Genomic DNA, 24,789 nt, shown 5'->3' on the forward strand with positions numbered 1-24,789 from the left:
ACAGCTGATCTTTAAGCCCAGACCATTGTCTTGCAAGGATATTGGCTACACATGCTGTCAGCTGTTCTGGAGGCTTATGTGCTGGCCTCCCCCCCCCCCCCCCCATGGATTAATTCTTTGAACACTTAAGACTTGAAAGTAGAGGGGGAAAGGAAAGTGCTAGCAGCTCTTAGTAGCTTTGTGCACCCCACCCAGCATTATACTTGTATTTATTCTTTCCATACCCTCAGTAAACAGCTGCAGGGTAAGTTCTTAGCACACGTAGAACATAATATGGAAAGTTTGTACATTTGGCAGCGCTCCTTAAGGCATTATGTAAGAGGAAATCTGCTTTTCTCTTTCCCCAGCACCCACAAAACTCCCCTGTTTATACACTGCCATTCTTCCTCACTGCCTTTAAAATTCCTAGCATTAAAGGACAGCGCAGGGAGGAGGAGGATACCCATGATCACAGCCACCTTACATACAACACCTACCCTAGTCTACATGTTGCTGAAAGACTAGGGACGCCAGCATGGTTCCATTTCATTCTATAATCTTTTGTTTGAAGATGGAGACAGAAGAAGAGTGAACGTGAAAACCAGGACTTGTATACACTATCTCAAAGTTTATTGTCAGGAGCTGTATACTTAGAGAACTGATTAAAATGAAAGAAATATGTCGGTAAAAGACTACAGTGAACATCTGAATACTAAGAGTCTTAGACACAGAAGGGGGTAACAGTCTGCTTCAGGCAGTGACTGACACGAGTTTACTCATTCCACTGAAGTAGGACCTCTCCCTTTCACTCATTACTTCAAAGTGCAAGGGGCGCCTGCAGAAGTTGCATTCAGCTGAGGAGTGGGGCTTCGGCTCCAGGCCCACCTGCTTCCAGGTAGCTAGCAAATTCTCTGCAAGGTAAAAGGAAACCAGGTTTGCTGATTTCTTGCTTTACATTCTCTGCCAACACTTTTACAGCATTAAGCTCCTAAGACACAGTTCAGTAACATGGATCCTGGGGGTGTCAAATGGCTTAGTTCTTAATAGCTTTTCTTTAAAAGAGCAGTGCTGGTTTTTAAAGCACCAATAAATGCACCTATAAAATGAAACTTTATACTATTAAAAAGGCTATTATTTAATTATGGTCTGAGGCAGCCAAAGACAAAAACCTGTTACAGAGGAAGTCCCAATGTTATTCTCTCCACCAGACAGTATTCAGTACATCAGCCAGTTTTGCAGACAACAGTCGAGGGGCAATAGCCCAGCCCCTGCTCAGCACATCTCTTCTTTATCCTTTAGATCCCCCGCTCTGTTTAGGGGCTGCACACTGGCTCTTTAAAGGCAGACTGTGACTTGCAACTAACCTGGCAGCACACAGGCTCCACGTGCAGCTCTTGCTCTCTTACATGGATGGATCCTGTGCAAGGACCATGTAAGGTCTGCAAAGGATCCCCCAAGCTTCCCACCCCTGCAGCCAGTTTCCGACCCCAGTAAAGTTTATTCCTGGGATCACAGGAGGTATGTGAGAGTTGGGAGGGACAAAATTGCTTACTTCTTCCTGTTGCAAAGCTGTACTCATGAAAAAGGGAGGAGAGGGAGATTCTGCCCGGCTCTCTCTCCCCCCTGCAGCTTTCCCACTGTGATTACTCCAGTTCCTGCAATCCTGGGAACACACTAATACACTTTTCTGAGGGCAAAAATGTCACGAGGGGGGTGTTGAGCTGGAAAGATTGGGGACTGCTAGAGCCTTCTGGTGGCATATTGCTGGACTGCACCCTACGTCTTCCAATATTCAGCAGCACTTCATCCTAGGCAGGAGAAACCGTGGAGCTGTGCTGGCAACAGTACTGATACATTATGGAACCAAAAGCACCTATTGTTTTCTATGAAGAGCTCATGGCAGACACATTTTCCATGCAGGTGCTCAACTGAAAGACAACAATGAGCAATTTGTACAGCCAAGAGTTCTAACTAGAATAAAGTTTGATTAGTACACTGTGTTGAGCTTTACAATTTGTTTCATTACAGAAATAAAGCTTTGGATACAAGGCAGAAAAAGCTTGCACAACAGCTTCCCTTGTTACAGGACCCAAGCTGACAATTCTTTCTTAACCACACAGACCCTTAATAAGCTGAGCAAAATTCAGTTCACTGCCACATTCTGTAGCTTTCTGAGGTCTCTTCAGTTAGCTGTCGAATCCTGCTAACATTTGTCGCAATTCCCACGTGGGACGCAAAATGAAGAGCAGTATTTCTTTGGAAGGTCAGGAACAGCAATATGGATGGATCAGGGCCTCTTGTCAAATGTAAACAATCACACAATGCCATTTCACTTTGGGATTCCCTTACACTTACCAATGAAATAGTTCATCATCTGCGGGGTGTGATGTGGGGTGGGAGCAATACGTAGCAGCTCTTCTCCACGTGGGACAGTGGGGTAGTTTATTGCTTGGACGTAGATGCTATGCTGGCTCATCATTTTGTCACAGATCTCAGTATTTTTAGCAGCATCTGCAACCTGCAGTTTGCAAAATTTCATGCAAAACAATGGTCAGGCTAACAAATCCTAGACCACAAATATGATTATATTTAGTAGCAAGGACCAAAATGCTCCTATGACAAAACACCAAATTATAGGTGCTGGGAATACCAATACTTGGCAGATGCTGCCTCTTGTTGTGAGCTATTAAGCGGTCAAACAGATAAGAGCTACAATAAAAGGCTATGGACTGGAGCAGAGAAACTAAAGGAACTAAAGGGAAGGAGTGCAAATGGCATAGTCTCTAAAAGCTTGTTGCTAAGGAGTCTAAAAAGGAGGCTTTTAGATGCTCTCATTCCCAGTTCCTACCGGAAACAAACTCTATCTGTTCTCCAATTGGTGCCAAGTGGCCAAACTTTCTTGGCCCCAAGCAGGCAGTTGAAGCAGCATGGGCTGCCAACAGTCTTCCATTCCTCCCTATGCCTTTCTGCGAAGCAAACCTTTATATTTTACAGGGCTCATACTCCAAGTTCCAGTGCCAGAATCTAGCAATAAAGCAAAAATCTTCTTCCGTACACCGTACAAGTTTTTTGTTTTCCAAAATCAGAAGCCTTCAATATTTACCCTGATTGGAATGATGTGACTAGGACAGTGCACTACAGGAAGCCCCGCATCCATCAGCATTTGTCTCATGAGTTTCACATTGCGTTGGTGCTGGCGGCGAAGAACCTGTCCCTCTGCACTTTTCAGAATCCTCAGAGATTCTAGTGCACCAGCTAGAAGCATGGGTGGCAGGGAAGTGGTAAAAATGAAGCCGGCAGCATAGGAACGCACAGTGTCTATCAGAGAACTTGTACTTGCAATATAGCCCCCGACACAGCCAACTGCTTTACCTGAAAGAACAAAAACAACAATTATTTTATCTTTTCTTAACATATTGCTTACAGTTCCTTTTTTACCAAAAGGAATTGAACTCTCAACAAACAAGTTAGCATTGCTTAGCTCTTCTTTACAGAAAACAACTATTTCAGTGCATGAAGCAAGGCAGTACATGATTGCACAACCCACCCAGGTTTATGTTTTTTAAAGAAGATTAGTTGTTTATTTAAAAGCACACAGTGACATTACAGCAACCAGTTTATACAAGATATCAAGGTGTTTAAGTTGAAACAAGATAAAAGAGATGCCATACAGAAGTTGATACACCCCAGAGGATAGCCCTGTCCACAATGCAATCATGTGGGTATAGGGAGATATGGCATGCTTACTGTCACCCCTGAACCCAGTGATTTGCACAGTCAAGGTCAATGGACCCCTCCCCCCAAATGGATGCATGGCATCTGTGGACGAATTCAACACTCTAGTAGCAGAGGACAAACTTGGAGATTCATTCAGGTAACAACCTCCTTCCCAACACTGGAATATTGACCCATAGGTTAAAAAAAAGAAAAAAAAAGAGCCACTCCATGAAGAAACTGGCATGAAACCTAATCCTGGAGTGATGGTTTCATTTGATGGCACTTAAAGCAAGCAACCATCTAATACAAGGCAGACCAGAGGCAGGAATTAGTTACTAAATGGAATGCTGAAGTAGATGGCAAAGTTCACCCATGATCAAAACCAAGAAAAATTAGCACAATACCAGTAATTCCTACTAGTTCTGCTCCAATTTGGGTGAAAGCTAGCGGTTAAAAGTTCTAGGAACAGTTTATAAAGTAGAATTGTTGAAGTTGAGAAGTGTATTTTGTGTGAACTAATGCAACCCAAAGCAGTACTTTAAATTTAGCTTGTAACATAGAGAAAAAGAACTTGGGTGTTTACATTGTTACATAACTTTAACCTCCAGTTCCCTACACAGTAGGTACTCTCTTCTCTTTTTTAACTTTGCAGCTTTCCAATTTGATGTAACCATCAGGAATATCTACTGGTGAAACCTGTTGCTAAATTACAGATTTATTGCTCTTACTAAATCTCCTTACACAACTCCCATGTCAAGGTTTCAGGATTAAGAACATTCTATTTTACAGGGTCAAGTTCTAAAGATAGTCCACAAGTACTGTTCACTACCCCATTTTGCCACCAGTATTGTAGAACTTATTTGTTGTTAAACTGAACAATACAGATGACTCATACCTAGTGTTCCAGAGATAATATCCATTTTATGCATCACGCCATCTCTGTCTCCAATGCCACCACCTTGAGCGCCATACAGTCCAACAGCATGTACTTCATCTACAAAGGTAATGGCCCCATGTTCATGAGCTACATCACAAAGCTCTTCCAAGGGACAGACAGCACCTAATGCAACATAACAGGAACAGAACATTATTATTATTATTATTTTTGCTTTTCTGAGCCCATGCCCTCTCAGGTGTCAAGAATTATGCACGATATAGCAATCTTACCATCCATTGAATGAACTGTTTCAAATGCAACAATTTTGGGAGTCGATGGATTTGATTTTCTCAATAGTTCTCGGAGGTGATCCACATCGTTATGGCGAAATATGTGCTTTGGTACTCTGCTATTTCGAATCCCCTGGATCATGGAAGCATGGTTTCCTGCATCCGAGTAAATTTCACAACCTAAAGGGACAAAAGTTTTTAACTATTGCATTTAAAAGTTGATATTTTATACCTGGATAGACAGCTCATTAAACTAGCTGAAGTTTAAATGCAAGCTGGATGAAGAAGCGTACAGCAGCAGGTATTTCATGGATTCATCAGATGGCCCCCTACCTGAACAGTGACATCCGTGTTGCTCATTTAAGAGCTATATGCTGTTGAAAGCAGTTCACCCAAAACCTAAACTGCAATTCAGATATCACCCAGCTGCTTTTGCTTTTTTGCAAATTCTAATCCTGGGTTTTCTCTACCAGCTACTGCTCAAATTCAGACGTGCAAGGATAACTGTGGAGTCCAGGTAGGGCAGCAACATCACTGTAAGATTTCTTATGCAGGAAATCTAGCACAATTATTTATTTCACTTCTATTACTATTATTATTTATTATTATTAACATCATTTATAGTCCGCCTTTCTCACTGAGACTCAAGGCGGATTACACAGTATGAGGTTAATACAATCAGTATCAAGTAAGTACATTTCAATACAATACCATAAGGTAAACATATATAAGTTTAAAGACATTAAAGTACATTAAAGTACATTAGCAAGGATCCAAGACATAGTAGAGGTATTGAAGCAAAACATAATCAATTCTAGGACTAACATTAGACAACATGGAGTGATGGTTGTACATAGGAGTACATATTTAAAGCAGCAGATAATGACGCAAAAATGGTGATGAAGTCTATGATCCCCAACTTGTTAGTGAAGAACCTGAGACCCCATCCCTACAATGCAGCCCTCCCCAAGGCTGTTATCACTGAAAAGCAAGGCAGATTACAAACTTAAAAAGTGAATTTGAACAATACAACATACACGATAAATAATGTAACGAAACTGACTCAAATGTTTCATACAGTAACTACACTCTATTCCCTTTGTAAAAATGTCCTCCTGAACAATTCACTTTTACCCATTTTGTGGAATGACAGAAGCATGAGAGAATGCAACTGTACCCATTTGCAGGGTGGCACCTTCAAAAGGCAGGCCTGCAGATATGTAGGTCCTAGTCCATGAAGGACCTACATATTCCAGACCACAAAATCCCTTGTATTGAACCCAGAAACTGACTGGTAGCCAATGAAATGACTGCAGAACAGATGTAATATGCATACTGTGCTGGGCTCCCAATAGTAATCAAGCTGCAGTTTTCTGTACCAATTGAAATTTCTAAGTTGTCTTCAAGGGAAAACCCCTATAGAGTACATTACAGTCTAGCCTTAAGGTTACTTAGCATACAGAGAAGACAGCTCCAAAGTTGCCTGGGCACTGGCAAGATTACATATGACACAGAGAACTATCACAGGAGAGCCAGCCCATGTACTTTAGAAGTCTAGCTTAACAGGAATAGAGTACATAGGAACATTTTCACATTTTGTATCCCAGATGTTAAAAAGGGGAGGGGGAAGGATTGCTTACATCAACAGCCACCCCAGTCTGTGTTAAGACTGATGATAACCAGAGCCATGTTGGTTCAGAGCTTGTAAGTGCTTGTCTCAGATCAACGCTAATAAAAAAAATACAATATGATCACAGGCAGATTTGTATACCACAGCGTCTGCCCTATGGCATAACTTTTCAGAAAACACCCAGAAGTTAGGCACTTACCTGGCAACATTTTAGCTAATGTGAAGAGTGTTGAATCATTAGCAACAAAGCAAGAAGAGAACAACAGAGCAGCATCTTTCCCATGGAGATCAGCCAATTCTTGTTCAAGATCAACATGGAATTTACTGGTTCCTGAAATGTTCCTGGTGCCTCCAGCTCCTGCACCATGTTGTTTCAGCGTTTCCCTGTGAGGGAGATGCAGAGTGAGATGTTAACACTGCTTGGAACAAACTGCAAAGTTTTTTTGTATTCCTATTTATGTATGAAAAAGCCTCAAACATTTGGTCCAAGTTGGTCAAATCTTTAATCTATTTTCCACCTTAGAAGGGAAGCTACACAGAGAACATACATAGAAGGTCCTGGTTTATCCAGTCTCTACTATTTTCAGATAAAGGATCAGGTGATGTGAAAGATCTTTGGATAGCCATTGTCAGTCAGTAACAATCATACTGGACTAGAAGACCCAATGATCTGACTCAGTTCTGGGCAGCTTCATCTATCTGTTACCTAGGCTTTGGCCACACCTGAAGTGATTTTTTCAGAAGATGGAAATATTTTCTTTTGTGAAATATAAATTGGTTTTCTGGTTAAATTACGATCCAAACAGATTGTTCATTAACAGAAGGATAGGATCAGCAATGCTGTTTATGTAGCAGTAGTCATTAGTGTAATGCAGAAACTTTTGGTTTGAAGAGACTGATTCTGACTGGATGGCAGAACGATTGCCATAGTTTGTAGTCAGCCTCTTGATGAAAAGGGGTTTGTGTGTCTGAAAGAGAACAAACAATGGATGCAAGAGAAACATACTCAGAGTCTGTATCTGAAATACGAGAGTATTTGGATAACCAATGAGAACTCATCACTATAACCCATCACAAGCTCAATCTTGTTACAAATTTTCATGCAGAATCTTGCACAATTCTGTTTGACAGCAGGCATCCTGTAATTAGCCAACTTTTTACTCTCAACGAGACTGCTTACATTACAGCTCCACACACTCTCGGGTGACGGCTCATCCCAAGATAATCATTGCTGCACCAGACAGACACTTCCTTTTTGCTGGTCTGGGAATCTGAATAGTCATCTGCCATGGGAAAAATCTGGGCCCTTCGGTTCACAGTTTTGAACACTCGGTATGTGTGATCCTTTTTCTTCTCATCAATCTTCTTCTCAAAGAACTGGTCATATTGGAAAGTAGAAACAGCTAGAAAATAAAGATATTGCAATGTGTTACATGTGAAATGTGCAACAAAGGACTTAAGAGATATAAACTTGATTCCCACTATTCAACTGAATATTGTTAAGACTTACATTTTGGCAAATTCTCCTGAAGCAGATGAGACACCCTTTCTGGTCTCTGCTTCAACACAATGTCCTGAAATTTCTTCAGCAAGCCATTTTGCTTTTCACCATCTCTCTTGGTGTTTACCTCAACATTATTTTCTGGTGTTTTGGCAAACTCTAGATATGGCAAGGTGGCATAAAAAGATTAACAGAATAGTTATTGGATAGCTCAAAAATAAATTGCATGCGTAAATAAACCAAGTTTCGGTTTATGTTATTTTAAATTAACAGAGGTATAAACGATTAAATAAATTTTCTCCACAAGGTAAAATCATTAGTTAACCAGCATGTGTGTGTGTGTTCACAAAGCCAATGCTACTTTTTGTAACTGTCAGTAATGTAATGATAGCTAACTTTAAATGAATGCCCAGATATTGAGTGTTTTATGGTCAGAATTGAAGCTTTCAGAACTCATCTTATTGACATAATTGAACAGATCAACCAGTCTGAATTCAGAAATGCAGAATTAATATCAGCTAATCAAAACTAAAGAAAGGTTACAAGTGCTCATAAAAGTAAGGACTCCACTGACGTTCCACTTCACCATCTGCTCTGCTCTAAGGCGCTCTGCCGTTACAACTTATGAAAAACCTGAAAGCAAAGCAGAGTACCCATTCATGTCCCACTAAAGGCAGTCAGGAATTCAGCGCAGGCAAATCATTCCTTTTTACAGTCACTTCTCTAATAATACCATCTATTCAACTCTGTCACCAGAGCATTAACTCTACTTATTCTAATCCTAATTGTACAAAATGCAAGGAAGAAAAATATCTTTGATGGTTTCAGAATAACCTGAACTTTTAAAAAATGGAGATGTAAGATTTAGATAATTTAACACAAATGACATTGCTCCCACATCTAAACTAAGCTTTAAATAAAACAGATGCACACTGCCCCCCCCCCCAGCCAATGAATGTATTCAGGTGGTTGCTATTAAATCTATCCAGTTAAAAACCTCCCTAAGTGTTATACATTCTTCAAGCTTCCGCTCAGCTCTTTTCCTGAAGCAAGCCCCAGCACAAGTGAAGTTCGAGCCAATGATAAAGAAAGTCAGAAGTCTTCAGGAAAGCCCCTACCTTTCCTTACAGTTTGCATTTCCTGCACATCTTCCTGGAGTTCCAGGCTGGCTCTGCAGAAAACGTTACTGTTCCCTTCATTCATTTGAGCAGCCAAGAATGGGCACTTAGTCACAGTAGCTTGGCTAGCACTCTGGCTACCAGCAGGTGGATGGCTTGCAGGAAGCTGGGAACTGCTGCTGTTCTGTTGAGTCACATCTGAGGAGTTTTTGGCCTCTTGAATAGAAGAGAAAGGCATTCAGGGAGATACAAGCATTTCAAAAGTACTGCAGATACCCACAACATTTCCAATATATATATGTCACATGTAATACATTATTTGAGCTGCTACATCCCTGAGTCAAAGCCTCAAGGCTTCACTGAAGAACATCCTGTATACAAATTAAAGGTGCCAAAGCTATCCTAAGAAGCACACTCACATCCCCTAGTGAAACTGCATAATTTAAGAAGGACTGCTGGGCCTACTATGCAGTCTATGGTAATAATAGAGGAAAGGGTATTTTACAGAGCACAGTTCAGCATTTCAGGTCTTGTAGTACAATTCGCAGAACATAAATTCAGTTCTATAGCTGGTATGTTGTATATTCCAGCTGTTCAGGAGAACCTTTAACCTTTATGCCCTAGTCATGGAATTGGATTCCGTAGGTTACCTTCCTGCCAAGCTCATGCCTTAAATTACTTCCTGATGAACTGGTGAAAAACCTGCAATTAAAGACAGAGTCTGCAGAGACAACAAAACCTGAAAAGGGATAAAAAAGTGAAGTACTGTACAACTGATACCTCAACTATGCATGTCACTCTCCATTTGATACGGCTTCAAATATACTGTAAAGCTTTCCCCAAACAAGTTCCACTGCACGCAATAATAGTTTTATATTGATCTTCACCTTTGTTCTTACAATCTACAGAGAAATGTTATAATACACTTGGCCTCTAAAGCCAGGGAAAATGTAGTGTTCAAAGTTCAAATAGACTCTTAGCTTCTCAACGGTTATAAGAGAAAAGATTCAAAATACATTGCTGCCTTAAAATATGAAAGATTTTCATGAATATTCCAAATCAAAGATAGGTTTTAATGTGCAATATATACGGCCAATATAATCACTATATTCCAGAACATTACAGGCTGAAATCAGCTCAAGCACACATGATGGGAGATTTAACTATTAGTAATAGAAGCATTCTGTACCCAATGTATTACAGCAGCATTATATTTCACAAGCATGTTCATCATCAGCTTTCAATGAAGTTAGCATAATGTGCTGAACATTTTTTTGCCAAGTTTTAACAGCCCAAGTTTTTAGTTAGCCATGGCAAAATACAAAGTTAAACCTTACTCTCAGTGGTAGAAGTGGTTTCTTCAGTTTGTTGGCAGTGAGCCGTTGAAGTACTCAGGGCACGTGAAGCAGGCTTGGTCACAACTTCCATAATTTTAGGGCAGTTCTGGGCATAGAAAAGAAGGGATTTGCCAGCCTTCTGTAAGAAAGCCTGGGATACCCTTGACAGGAATGGACAGCGTCGAACAACAGTTTCCATTTTCAGGGTTTTAAAAGAATCCTTGTGAAAGGTGCAAAAAGAAAAAGATACGGTTAACTTCCTGCAAAGATGGATAGACTAAAAAGTCACCACACTAGACTTCTTAGTAAAGAATGACCAAGGCCACTTAAATACTAGGCTTGCAATGTAAGGTATTAAATACAGAAGGCTGGATGCAAAAGTTCTCTTCTAATATAACAGCTCTTACACTAATGGAGCAGCACTTCCATCAAGCTGGGATACTTTTGCCAATTACCCCACTCCACCATGGACCACTTTGCTCCCCACACGCTTAGTGTGGGTCCTGACACCAGAAGCAGAATTTCTGAGGGCTCATGGGGCATGAGGAGTGAGGCAGAAGAGTGATGTTCCATGAACTTCTTTCTACTTGCCATCCAACCTAAAGATTATAATAAATAATAATCCCACCCTATATACACATAGCTCACCAAAAGATGCCTAACTGCAGCTTTTACAGGTATAAGAGTGTAACATAGGGAGGCACTAGATAAGATGTTTTGTTACCTATGAAGCAACATCTTGGCAATTGCAGTGGAAAGATTATAGATTAATTCTTTATTCCACTTTGAATGAGAGGAGTGAAAAAAACAGGCAGAGAGCAAAGACAGACACCAAGCAACCTTGGGAACCTTGTCTTGCCAGTTCTGGAAGGGTAGCCATGCTAGTCAGTTGCAACACACACAAATAAACACTGTTACAGCACCACAATGAGTAACAGATTTATTGAAGCATAAGCTTTTTGTGGGCTACAGTCCTGTTCAACAGGTGAATGAAACATTACCCTTCTAGACGTCTATCATCTAAGGGCAACAGTTCATGCATTAGATGAAGTGGTCTCTCTGAGCCACAACAGCTTATGCCACAATAGCCTTCATAGTACCATGAAAGTCGCCAAGAGTTTTAACTGCGTGGAGGGAAAGAAGGGAGGAAGCCATCATCGTGGTAACTTCTCATCCAGCTTCCTAAAGGAGCCGACACCAGCTCCTGAAAGGGCGGTCAGCTTTGAGGTGTAGGAGGCTCCGCCAGAAGGCTGAGATCAGTCTCACGGATTGGGAGGCAAAATGCCAGCCAGGAGAAACCCCCAACGCCCACACTAAAGGGAGATCAGAGAGAAGCCCCCCCCCCCCCCCATGTTCTAGATGGAGAAACAATTCTTTTTTCAGACGAGTGCCTGGAACAGCAACGGCGAGAGCCTGAAGTTAGAGCGGAGGCGGAGAGAAGGACGACGACGACATCCCCCCCGCCCCCGATCTCCCTCTCCCATCTCCTGAGTTCGCCTGACAAGAGAAGCGGCTCTCGCCCCTCCAATCCCGGCCAGCCTCTACTGATCCGCCACGGAGCCCCGCACCCAGCCGCCCTCCCTGCCCGCCTTCCGGGCCCACCCTCTCATCAGGCGGCCAGGACAAGGTCAGGCAGGCCCTCCACCTCAGGATCATCACTACCCAGGCGCTCAGCGCTACTCCGCGGGCGCATGGCCAGGCCGCACCCGTCCTTGATGCGCTCCGCCCTTACCCGGTGCCGAAACACCACCTCCGACCGGTTCTTTCAATTCTGTCTGGCCGGCTCCTACCACTGCCTATATAGTCAGCCACGAACCCACTCCGCGCAGGCGCAGCGAAATCACCGGTGGTTGCGCAGGCGTGCTGGCGGGCTCTGCGTCCTTGCACGGAGGGTGCGTGCCGTGGTCTCCCTTGACCCCGGTCGCCCCCCTTCCCCTAACTGTCGCGGGCGGGGAAGGAAACGGCAGCGGCTCGGTTCGGCTTGTGGTCATGTAGGGTAACGAAGAAGGCGCAGGAAGCGGCTCGCTGGGCGGAACAGTTCGCAGCAGGGAGTTGGGAAACGGGTTAGCGCTGCTCGATGTGCGGGGTTCCCTTTGTGGTGCAACTTTCGAGGCCGCTTTACAGACAGCAATCCCGTGCGTGTTTGCTTGGAAGTGACTCCCTCCGGGCCGGGGGGGGGGCAAACACCTGCAAAGCCGTACCTTTCCTCTTGGGCGACGGTGCTAGGGGGGGGGGGGGTCTGGTCGTTGTAGATCAGGCGCTTGACTCGGTTTCCACGATGCACTCTGGCTTGGCTTGATCCCCTCCCCCCGGCGGCTTTCGTGCCTCGTGGAAAGCAGAGCTGCGGATGAATTCAGGTTGAAGAGGGGAGGGGCAGGGAGCGGCTTGTTTCTCCCTTTTACCCAGTCCTTGTACAAACTTTCCTCGTAACCATTTGCTGACTCAAACTAACCTCTGCGCTTCTCTTGGCAGGCTCCAGAAAGAGCAGTGGCAGTGAGAGCGTGGAGGATATGGAGGCAATATTATATATAAAGTTATGTCCGTGGTTTGAAGTGATTCTGGGGCTCAAGCTTACTTTTTAAAAACCTGCTTTCTCTACCCTGGACATAATGACTGCTCATCTTAGAAGTTTTCTTGGTTTGCTCACCTGTGAAAGGAAGGTATTCTGTGCATACCATCTCCCTGGTTGATTATGGTTTCTCCTGCTGTCAAGTGAGGTCTGCTGTGCATGCTAGGGAAAATCTTTAAAGACTGGCAGGAAGTTTCTGTTGGAGAAAGTAGTGGCTTGCCTCTTGAGATTAGCAGTCTGTAGAGAGCGTGGTGGTGGTGAGTGCTGTCAAGTAGCTGACATATAGCAACCCCTGGTGGGGGTTTCAAGGCAAGAGACTAACAGATGTGGTTTGCCATTGCCTGCCTCTGCAACTCTGGTCTTCATTGGAGGTCTTCCGCCCAATTATTAACCAAGGCTGACCCTGCGTAGCTTCTGAGATCTGATGAGATCAGGCTTGCTTGGGCTACCCTGGTCAGGGCAAAGCATAGGGAAGTGATATTGGCTTTCTTTTTTAGTACAATTCATAATGCTGGATTTATGACCTGTAAGGTGGCTTTGGCACTGCTTAACTCAGTCTGCTTTCCTCACCTTTAAAGATCAACCAAGAATACTTTCTTGATTGTACTGTGGACCAGGTGCAAACAAAGAGGTGTTGTGTGCATCTGTTTAGTAACATGACTGTTTTCATCAAAGAGAATTAATTCCACAGTTTCAAAGTCAGTTTATTTGAGGCTAAATATTTCTTCTGTTTGATGTGGATTTTGATTGATAAGTGTGAGTTATTGCAATGTAAAGTAATCATTCTTTTCTTAAATTTGATTTTAACTTCTACCCTTGGGCTGTGTTGAGAGAACCTGAAAGAAAGAAAGCTCTCTGTTATTTATTTATTTTGCTATATCTCACAGCTTAAGTAGTTTTGCAATAGAAAGGGCACCCTAAGTATAGTTACTTATAAAAATAACTGGCTGTCTCTTGTTCAGTAAAACAGAAAAGTTTCTCAGAAGTTTCTTTAAGGAGGGGAGGAAATAACTGGCTCTTTTATGGTCAAACACAGCCATGGTTAAGAGGAGTCTAGGCAACTAGCAGGAAAGGGTTTGTGGTTTATTTCCTGGTCTTTGCATGTGAGATTCCAACATGACATCAGTGCCAATGATTCAATGTTTCCAAATTATTACAAGCATAATAATAAAAGCACATGATTTCAGCAATGAAAATAGGATGACTCAGGATCCAGGAGGAATGAGAAAGTTCTGATTTCCATATTCCTCTCTGTTGATTAACTGTGCACTTCCGCAATAGCCTTGTTTGCCTCAATTGTGTAAACAAACGTCACATACCATTTGTATCTCCTCCCCTTCCTTTCTTCTTAATTTCTGTATGAATTCTGAAGAAAGAGGTAGGGGAGCCATTCCATAAGGCAGGGGCACAAAACAGAATGCACGTGTACGGGCTGTTGTAGATCATACATGTTTGCAGGGCAGTACCCATAGAAAACACTGATCAGATGAGCAAAGCTGCCATGGCAGAGCATAGGGAGAGAAGTGGTCCTGCAGAAAAGTGAGAGTTCAGTGCTATAAAAGGCTTTTAAAGTGGTAGGTAATACCGTAAATTGAACCTGGTAACTGATGGGCACACAATGGAGTGACTGCATGATGGGAGTTATACGCATGCTCTGCCTAGCTCCTGATGATAACCAAGTTGTGGCATTCTGCATCAGCTGGAATTTCTGGTCAGATTGATTGGGCCCAGGTAAGAGGCCATTTTCTGGGCTAGGCTAACTTGGAAGAAATTTGCTTTCCAAGCAGTAATATTGGATCCAGTAACTCCTAAGCTCTTAACTGAGTCAGCAAGGGTCATCAAACACCATTAGAGGTGGAAATCATGATGTCCTTGAAGATCTCTGCCTTCCCAACCAGCATTACCTCTGTCTTGTCAGGATTCAATTTCAATCTGTTCACTCTTGGCTATTTAACAACAGTAGATAGGCAGTGTTTCGTGGTCTCTACTGCATCACCAGGAGACTTGGATAATGAGAAACAGAACTTTACATAGAGGTTGACTAGCATGGTAGGATTGTGCCCTGTGGAACTCCATAAGACAGGTCCCACCCTGATAATCACTTGTCTCCAGTGGCCACCTTTTGAGTCCAGTATGTGAGGAATTATTTGAATCAGTCCAAAGCATCTCTCCCGAGACCTACTTCTGCTTCCAGCTGCCTCCACTGTGGCTGCCAGTAAGTCCAGTAGGCGCGACAAAGCGACACGGCCTTTGTCTAGTGGTCAGACTATGCTTCAGACCAAATCTCCAACCTTGATACCAGACCTTCCTTCAGCAGATCATTACAAAAGATTATCTATCCTTAGTCTCTAGTATAAGGAGCATATAATCAGTGTCAGTGGTTGTTTCCACTGCGAATTTGTGGAAGCTGAAGGACTCACAGAAGATAATAACCAGTGTTACCTCTTCCCTGGACATCTGCACAGAGTTAGAGGAGGACTGCATAACCTGGTGGAGTTAGTTGGGTTAAACAGACATCAGTTTCTTTTAACCATGTCTCTGTTACGCAAGCCAAGTCAGTTTTCCTGTAACAACCAGCAGTTCTGTGCCTCACTGGTCTGGTATTGCACAATATTAATGAAGACGTGGAGGAAATTATTTTCTCTCAAGATGACATGAAAGTTAGACAGAAAGTTTCCTTGCCGCTGCCGTATCTACCAGCTCTTATCTGCTCTGAATTAGTGCATTCATTAAACATCCTGCCCCAAGTAAAGCCCTCCCCCACATTACGCATGCTGCCCTCCTCAGAGAGGCAATACAGCAGCCCAGGGCTGCATCTTAATGGGCTGATGTTAGTGCAGACCAATAGGCGTTGTTCTCTGTCAGCGCTGCTCCTGGGTAGCAGCTGAGTAATTGGTGACTATCTCCCTCTCCTGCATTGAAGTCTTGATCAACGGCCTGCTGCTCAACCACATTGAACTGAGATTGGAGTACATGTTCTCAGGGGCATGTTTTTTTGGTTCCCATTCCAAACAAACATCAAACCTTGGAGCAATGCTCCTTTTCCAGTTTGTCTTCATTATGTTTGTCAGAAGTGGGGTCCAGAGAGGAAAGTAGGCCCATCCCAAATGTTAGGCTTGCCCAATGTAGACTCTCCCAGAAAAGGAGTGTCAACTGAAATACAGAGGGTGCATGGGACAGAATGGCTGTGAACCCTAGTGCATTATTCTTTTCACCAATCAAATTCTTCCTGCCTACTGAAATATTCACACCATTCTGTCTGTCCATCAAACACTGACAAAATGACATTCATAGGAGTCTTATCTTGTTCTGGGCTGGAAGATTTCTTCCTGGCACTGCCATAATCTCAGAACAGAATTTTGAGGAATTGATTCAGTGTATTCGTTCTCTATCCACAAAGCAAAGAGCCTAGCTGGGCACAAGCATTTCTTCAGTCGCACCCTTTCTTTGCAGGGTCTCCAGCCCAAATAGACAGAAGCTAATCATCCTATTTGTGGTTCCTGATGGCCACTTGATTTGGATCCCAAAGCCCTTACCCCTTTCCCCTACTGGGACTGTGCACACTGGTCTCCTTAGGATCAGGTCCTTTTTTATCCTGTCATTGCCCCAGCCAGATGTTTTTAAAGCTGCTAATGAAGTACTTTCCACTTCTCTCGTCCAGAACATGTAGCAGTTCAGAGGTGACTGGGACTTCTGAGGTGTAACAAGAGGCTCTGATGGATAGGAGGAAATATCTGACCAAGTGTCTGGGGGCAGGGGGAGTAATAGGCAAACAACCTGCAGGCCAAAGAAAGATCCTACCTTGGGTCCATATTGGTGGATTGGGATAGAATATGAGAAGCAATGCAGAACTGGTGACCGATCCAACTACTGCCATAGTTGCTCCTGGGTAGCAGCCAAATAGACATAGTTGAGAGATCCTGGGAACATGGTGGTCCATGAATAGAGATGGGGTACCAAACCATGGGCTGTTCCAAAGTATTCAAAAACAGGAGCCTGGGGTCCAGGCTCACCATAATTAGAGCACTACTATATATTATGTGAAATGGCATGCCTTGCATGTTAATTTGAAATTCTGATAACGTTATCTCATCCTGACCTAAATTGTCCAGGCATCCCAATCTCATTAGAAAGCTAAGCAGGGTCAGCCCTGGTTAGTACTTGGTTGGAAGACCAGCAAGGAAGGCCAGGGTTGCTATGCAGAGGCAGGCAATGGTAAACCATCTCTGATAATCTCTTGCCTTGAACACCTAATGGGGTCAGCATAAGTAGGGGGTGACTTGATAGCACCCCCCCCCCCCAAATTAGCAAAGAAGAGATTTTAAGAGCACAGTATGGTAGCAGCTTGTGGGAGGAGAAAACGGGTCAAATGTTTTGGTTCACTAGATAAGCTGATAGTAATGTGAGAGTTCTCATTCAAGAAGAAATGAGTTTTAGGCTGAGGCTTCTCATTTCTGCTAGATGAGCTCCACTGATCAAAAGCTAGTGCTTTCTAATCCGTTAGGTCTAATAGTTGGTATCAGCTTATTAACTTGCTCATTTGTTAAGGTCATAACTAGAGATCCTTTTCTGGACACTCAGCAACCAAAGGCTATGGACCAAGAACAACTCCCCCCCCCACCCGTAGATTTCCCCCCTTTCTTTATAACATAAAAGGTTTGTCAACTTAAGGCTGTTGGGGTGGCTTACAACATAAACCAATATAAAAAAATATATATACAAGTTAAAAACCCACTTTATATCAACAACACAAAAAATAACTAATTATAAACTATATATCCAGTATTAGAGCAACAGAAAGCAAAATAAAAGCAAATAAGGCAGAAATAAACCAATATCAACCCAATTACAACAACTTTATAAAACAGCAAAGCACTAGGACAGGAAAAATAAAAACTAATTATTAAACTACAAAACAAAGAAACAAGCTAGTAAGTGAATAAAAATCAACTAAAGAAACACATTTTCACTAGGTGCTGGAAAATCAGCTAATCTGACACCAGGTGAATAGCTAAAATGAGGGCACTCCACACCTGGGGTGCAAAAACAGAAAAGGCCCTGCTTGTATCAACCTACCTAATCTCAGTTATTAGTAGAAGGCAAAGCAGGGCCTTAGATGATGACCTCGCCTAACAGGGATTATGGCAGCAGGTGGTCCTTTAAATATCCTGGCTGCAGATCATTTAGGGATATCAAGGACAAAACCGGCACTGAGAATTGGGCTAGCCACTACAAATCTGTTCTCTGTACAAAACATCACTCAGCAATCTGACTGCTGCATTTTGCACCAATTTCTGTTTCTGAACTGTCTTCAGGGGCTGCTCCTTGTAAAAGCCCAACATGAATATTATCAGTTCACAGATAACTGAGGCAAAATTTCGCTGCTCATGGAAAAGTAACAGGTAGTGTACCAGCTAAAACTGGTGAAAGGGCAACTCCAGGATTTCCTGGATTAAGTGAACTATCTGAATCCTTCTTATTCTTGCTCTCTATATGGGACTGTTTATTCTATTCTGGCCTGTATATGAGACTGAAACAGCCTTGGTTTGCTCTCGTAAATGACCTGCTGTGGATGAGAAAGTGTACATCTATTGATCTGGATCTTTTAATTCCATCAATCATTCATTGTATCCTTCTGGACTGCCTTTCAGAATTGGGACTAGAAGGCCCTGTCTTGTGGTGGTTTCAGCCCTTACCTGGAAGGTAGGTTTCAGAAGGTGGTGCTGAGAGAGTGTTGCTCAATTCCTTGGCTTATGGAATCTTGCAGAGAGTTCCATCCTGACCTCCGGGCTCTTTAACTGCTGGGTTAGGTCATCTGGAGATTTGGGCTGGGCGGTTGCTAATATGTGAACAACTCTCAGCTCTATCTCATGCTTCTAGCAAATCCCATGAAGCACCCTGAACTGGTGCTTGGAGGCAGTTTTGGTGTAGATGTGGGCTAATAAATGGAAACTTAATCCCAACAAGACATAAGTGCTACTTGTAAGTGGTCAGACTGACCAGGTATTTAAAGTGTCTGCTGTTCTAGATGGGGTTGCATTCCCCCTGAAGGAGCAGGTACGTAGATTGGGGATACTGCTGGACTCAGACCTGCTAACCTACTGCTGGATATAAGTAGGTGGTAGCCATGACCTAGAATGCCTTGTACCAGCTTCAGCTGTTTAGCCACATGTGGCCTTTCATGAGTAGAAAAGATCTGGTCGCTGTGGTGCATTCCTTGGTAACACTGGCTCCCAATTTGTATTTGGGCCCAATTCAAGGTGCTGGTTCAGGCTTTCAAGCCTTATATGGTTTGCCGGTTATCTTCTGAGGCACTACTTTGAATATTCCTGGCGATCTAAGATGGGGCTTCTCAGTCATGGCACAAAAATTCTGGCATTCCCTTCCCAGGGATGTTTGTCTGTCTCCTTTGATCGCTGTCTTTCACCAGCAGATGAAGAGATTTTTTAAAAAATTTTTGCCTGGTATTCCCTCAATGCCCTCTCCTTCCTGCCCTATGTTTTAATTGCTTGGTAGATACATTTAAAAAGGCACTGCACACTACAGAGAGGAATTCAACCTCCATCTGTATGACCAGAATCTAATAGCACCATCAATTTGTGATGCTCTTTCAGAAGAAGTGCAGCTTTGTCCAGAACAGATTTACTCTTCAATTGACTATTCTGTTTTATTAACTTTAATTGACAATTTTATTGACGAAGACACTTTTTTATCTTAGAGGATATTCACTCTTTTTGGCCTTGATCTAGTCGTTTACCACGTCCAGACCTCAGAATAGTCACACTCTTCCTCACTGGAGGAGTAATAAAGGAGTAATAAATGGAGCAATAAAGCTAGGTGTCATCTGCTTGTTAGTGATATCTCATTCTAAAGCCTTGGATGGTCGTACCCAGTAGATTCATATAGAGTTTAAAAAGCATGATGTGCTGCTGAGCTACAGGGCACAAATGCCTTGGGCTCATACAGTTATTCCCCAGACCACCTTCTGGTATCAATTAGCCAGATAGGACTAGAACAATTGGAAAACAATCCCCATATCCACCAGGAAATCTAGAAGGATATTTTGATGGATGGTATCCAAGGCTTCTGGGAGATAAAGAAGAATCAGTAGTGATACCCAGTATCTCTCTTTAAGTATCAGTTCCAAAAGCCGGGCTGAAATCAGACTGATGCTGGTCTGAATAATCTCTATCCTCTCAAGAATGTGTGGAGGGGATACCAAGCCATGCGCTTTTATCCCCAGAAAAGATCAAATCAATCATATATCATGCTATCTGCACAGGTATCAGAATGTTCTGGGACAGCACCATGGGAATCATTGTGTCCATGAAGTCCTCTGTTCAGAATCTAAAATGGCAAGGTCAAAAATTCTCTCTCAACTCAGGTAACATCAGATATATGTTCAGAACAGGGACTCTTTCTCTGCTAGAAACTATTTCTTTTAACATACACATCTATCTGCTCCTGCCCTTCTGTGTGGCACAGAAGCTCAGTTTTTTCAAACCCTGATGGGCACTTAAAACCATCTCCTGACAACCAAAGCACATCAAGGCTATATCTATGCCTATTTTGACCAATTACTTTTCCTTTCATGATGCATGATAGGCATAGCAATGAGAACTGAAGCTCAATACTATACTGTAAAGGATGAGCAATATAAAATAAAAGTTTAAACAAATATGGTTGTCATGTACCCTCAGGCTTTTTCCAATAGAAAAAACTTGAGGGTACATATAAAAGACGCTCGAGGTGGTGCATTTTGGGGGTAAAGTGGAGTGAGAGGAAATGGTTAAATCCATGTTTCCCCACCCTGGGCTGCCTCTTAAAATCCAAGTGCCCAGTAGTTACATTCTGTTAAAATAAATTGGAGGAAATCACGAAAATAAACATTGTGTAATTCTGCTAAAATTACCAAGGCCATACCCGAAATTCTTAGCCGTGCATGTAATGGTAGTGCTTTTTATCTCGCTTTGGTTTAGGTTTAGCATTGACATAATACGAGTGTTGCAGACATAGGAAATCTTTAGTTTGTAGTTATAAAGAAACCTTTGAAAAAAACTAGTCTGACCTACTCTTTGTTGGTAGGAGACCCTTCCCCTCCTCCTTGTTGTCTTTAACATGTTTTATTGTCAGTAAATGTACAGTCTTGTAAAGAAAAGCCTAGTGTATCTCCACCCTGTGGTGGTGAGAAACTTGGCTGTCAAATTTGAACAGAAATGTGAGCAACCAGCCAATTAAAACACGTAATCTTCAACAAATTTACCAAGGATTAAATCCCACTAAACCCAGAGCCCAAACTCATAAGAAAGTATTCCAGGGGCTTACTCCCTTGTAAGTATGCATAGGGTTGCTATCTCTGTAGGACTTTGTGTGTTTTCTTGACAACAAGGCCTGCAAAGTTCAACAGGACAGCGTATGTGTCTTTGGTAAGCTTATGTGTAAAATTAAACAATTGCTTGTAATAAGAATGAAGTATTTATTAACATTCTCTCATTGAAGTCAATCAACAGTTAATGCTGCCTTGTCAAAGTTGATGAGATTAAAGTTGCTTATTAAATGTTCTTTCACAAATGCCTTTTTTAGCATGTGTAGCCAATCAACTAAGCTTCAAATGTGACTTGAACTGGTCGAAAGAACTTACCCATACAATACTGCATATGGCAGTATTTATCCTGGGCTGCTACACGTGCAATCCTGCTACTCAGGCAACATTACCATACCAATGTAACGCCTGCCAGAGCTACAGATCTTCTGTGCTAAATGTTGCACGTGTTATGGCTGAGAGCCCAGTTTCAGTGGGATGCTGGGCACACGCAACATCACACAGCACTGTTTATTCACCAGCATAACATTTAAATTAGGCCTTTCAGTCATCTGTCTACAAGGTTCGTGCTGAACTTTGGGATACCCTAGGCAGATGTGGTAGCAAATGTTCCATTCTTGAAATGCAAACCAGTAAACTTTGGCTTTAATATCTGAAAAATAATTGAAACAACTTAATTAGGGATAATAGAGGAAAGTAAGTTTTTAAATTTGATATTGGACTGGTTTAGTGGACATTCAGAACTTTGGAACTCCCTCCCCAGGAAGATTCCTCTGCCTTCATCTGTCCTTGTCTTCCACCAGCAGGAGACAACTTTTCTTTTTTGTTTGATATACCCTCAGTAACCTCTAACTGGCCACCTCTCTGTCTGTGTCTGTATGTTTTTATTTTATTGTTAAGTATTTTATATATCAGCGGTAAGTACTCTTTTAATGTTTTAAATATGTTGTTTTCTTCCTTGGCAATTCCATTTTGGTGGGAGGGTGGCATATCAATATTTTAAATAAATGAACTGTAATCTATTTACTTTCATAGTTACAGACATACCTATTCTTCATGCATAATGGGGGCAGATCTCCAGCAGATAACAGGATTATAGTCTTTTTTTGTTTTTTTTAAAAATTCATTCCTCAAGGTTTCAGAACAAGTTGCAACTAAAACAGATGATGAATAAATAGTAGGATAAAGTTTGCAAATTCCCAACAAGATTGTGGTATACAGGATAAAAATCATGATTCTTCACACCCACCCACATAAGAGATTATCTTGACCTTAAAAGGTTTAATCATATAAGATGCTTTAAAATATTTAATTGATAACATCATATTTTAGCATTCAGGGTTTATTCTGATGGTACTGCTTAACTTGTATAGCTATACAGTCTCAACATTCTATTCTTAACATTTGGTCTCATCCATCTGAGATTTAACACAGGTAATCTTCCCGGTGGATAGTATAATTTGGCCAGATGTCCGAAAAATACAGTGCAAAATGCTTGAGTTGTAGGAGTTTAAACAAATCATCTTGAGATTGTAGAACAACATTTGCACATTAAACACATTCTGGATGGCTGAAATTTTGACAGAATTCAATTTTTTCTCCTGGGATCCTGCCCCTGCATTGGTGAAAATCTGACAAGTATTAGGAAAGTTATGGCATTTCAGAGTTCCCACATGAAACTTCATCTGGCAATTTATGTGAAAATGGCCATTAGGTTTCTGTAGCCAGAAAGAATATGGCATTACTAGCAGAAATTTTGATGGCATAGATACTTTGCAGTACAGAGCAGAAGAATGCACGTGGCACCATTAGAGAGAGAGAGAAAGAAAATAAGAATACACACCGCCATTCAGGAACCCTTCCCTGGTTATGCAATGTCATCATGATATAGTGTGAAAATCTTTTGACGATACGTCAGTCAAACGTAGTAAAGCTGAATCTTTTAAATTACTACCCTTGATGTATCACCCAAGCCCAGTTTCTACCTAAAAGACCAAGGCAAAGTGTGAGCGTGTTGATCTCAATTTGTAAATGACCACAATATATGAGTCAATGTCTTGGATCCAGACTAGACTTTTCTACAGGCACAAGGACTTCAACCTCCCATGGCAGCCCGAAACATCCCCTAAAATACATTGGAGAGGAAGGAATTGTTCTCTGTGAACAGAAGTCCTTATACCCATAGAAACATTTGTCTGGATCCATCCCTGTCTTTCATATTTAATACTTGTGTGGCACAGAAGTAAAGTTGTGGCTTAGCTTAAAATTTCCTTTCTTCTTGAAACTTGCATGGCCAACTGTATAACTCTTCTCTTAAATCTAAAGTCTGTTGATTATAGAATACATATAAAAGATGTTATGTTTTGTGGACAGGAGCTAACAGTTCAAAAACTAAATGACTCAATTGCATCCTGCTCTTATATAGTAGTTGAATGTTTCATCCTGAAGCAATTGTTAGCACTTAATAAAATATAAACAGACTTTATTTTGTGAAGCTAGAAATATTTTACCACATGTACGTGAGATAGTGTTACAAAACTAGTTTAAGGGAACCCATGCAATCACACAGGCTCCATTCCTGTCCTATCTTAGCCAATGCTTTAGTCTCCTTACATGTAGTAAATCATCTCCATATATTTCTGGAAATAGTTTGGCATTCTCTGTTTACTTGAATGCTTGTTACTTGTTACTTGTTTACTTGAATGCTTTCAATGCCCCTCCCCCCTAGCAGAATTTGGGGAATGTTATGAGCTTTACTGTTTCTAATTCGATCAGCAGCACATGCAACCATGATCAGGGGCTGCAGCAGCAGACCCATTAAAAGCCTTGCTAAAATTCTCATTACCTTGTTTTCTGAGTGGCGGAGGTGTGACACCATTTGCACTGGTGAGCTTCACCTGTTTATCCAGTCACATGCCTCCCTGAAGCCGGCAAATCGCCTGGTGTGCTTAAAATGCTGCTCTGTCAACAACATATTTCTGCCCTTGCTTTTGGGCAAGATGATTCTGAGAGGATTTCGACCTTTTAATGCAGGTGACCTAAGATGTAAGGCTGTTGAGCTTATTTGTACTCAAGGTTATATGTACTCAGCTTGCCTAGGTAATTAGTGGACGTGAGGTGGTGGCAATTACTTTCTGTAGTGCAGTTTGCAAAACAGACTCAGCTTTAGTTTGGAAATCTCTAATGAGTAGGTGAAGAAATTTGTGTAGGTTGTGAATTTGCGTAGGTTGTGAGAATATAGGGCCATGGCCACTTGAGTTGCTTTAGGGTTGCCAACTGCAGGTAAGGCAATTGCTGGAGATTTGGGGGCAGAGTCTTGGATGGGTGGAGTTTAGGGAGGGGAGGAAGCTCAGCAAAGGTGTGATGCCATAGAATGCATCCTCTGAAGCTGTCATTTTCTCCAGGTGATCTCTGGACTCCACCTGGAGGTTGGCAATAGTGCATCACA

General features: G+C 42.1%; 1 protein-coding gene across 4 annotated transcripts; it reads right to left on the reverse strand.

Moving 5' to 3' along the window:
* Window positions 1–587: 587 nt before the first annotated feature.
* Window positions 588–24,234, reverse strand: ALAS1 (5'-aminolevulinate synthase 1). 4 transcript variants are annotated; one of them, XM_054975803.1, is made up of 11 exons: window positions 24,187–24,234; window positions 10,450–10,669; window positions 9,113–9,328; window positions 8,004–8,153; window positions 7,674–7,896; window positions 6,693–6,877; window positions 4,864–5,043; window positions 4,592–4,756; window positions 3,083–3,351; window positions 2,335–2,497; window positions 588–890 (listed from the first exon to the last, which is right to left on the reverse strand). In XM_054975803.1, exons 1-11 carry the CDS (start codon window positions 24,217–24,219, stop codon window positions 730–732), a joined length of 1,965 nt encoding a protein of 654 aa, XP_054831778.1. In that variant the 5' UTR covers window positions 24,220–24,234; the 3' UTR covers window positions 588–729. The 4 variants fall into 4 exon arrangements, with proteins under 4 accessions (XP_054831778.1, XP_054831780.1, XP_054831779.1 ...); XM_054975805.1 differs by lacking the exon at window positions 24,187–24,234 and adding an exon at window positions 12,651–12,675; XM_054975804.1 differs by lacking the exon at window positions 24,187–24,234 and adding an exon at window positions 12,182–12,281.
* Between the last annotated feature and the right edge of the window lie 555 nt (window positions 24,235–24,789).

Source organism: Eublepharis macularius, chromosome 4, assembly GCF_028583425.1.
Source record: "Eublepharis macularius isolate TG4126 chromosome 4, MPM_Emac_v1.0, whole genome shotgun sequence".
NCBI lineage: Eukaryota > Metazoa > Chordata > Lepidosauria > Squamata > Eublepharidae > Eublepharis > Eublepharis macularius.

Bases quoted from the DNA above. Each gene is read 5' to 3' on its own strand.
- ALAS1 (XM_054975802.1), bottom strand. From the start codon at position 12,105: ATGATCCTGAGGTGGAGGGCCTGCCTGACCTTGTCCTGGCCGCCTGAT. The intron at 7,897-8,003 runs GTAAGTCTTAAC...TTTATTTTCTAG, and splicing joins TCAGGAGAATTTGCCAAAAT to CTGTTTCTACTTTCCAATAT. The intron at 4,757-4,863 runs GTAAGATTGCTA...ATGTTGCATTAG, and splicing joins AACAGTTCATTCAATGGATG to GTGCTGTCTGTCCCTTGGAA.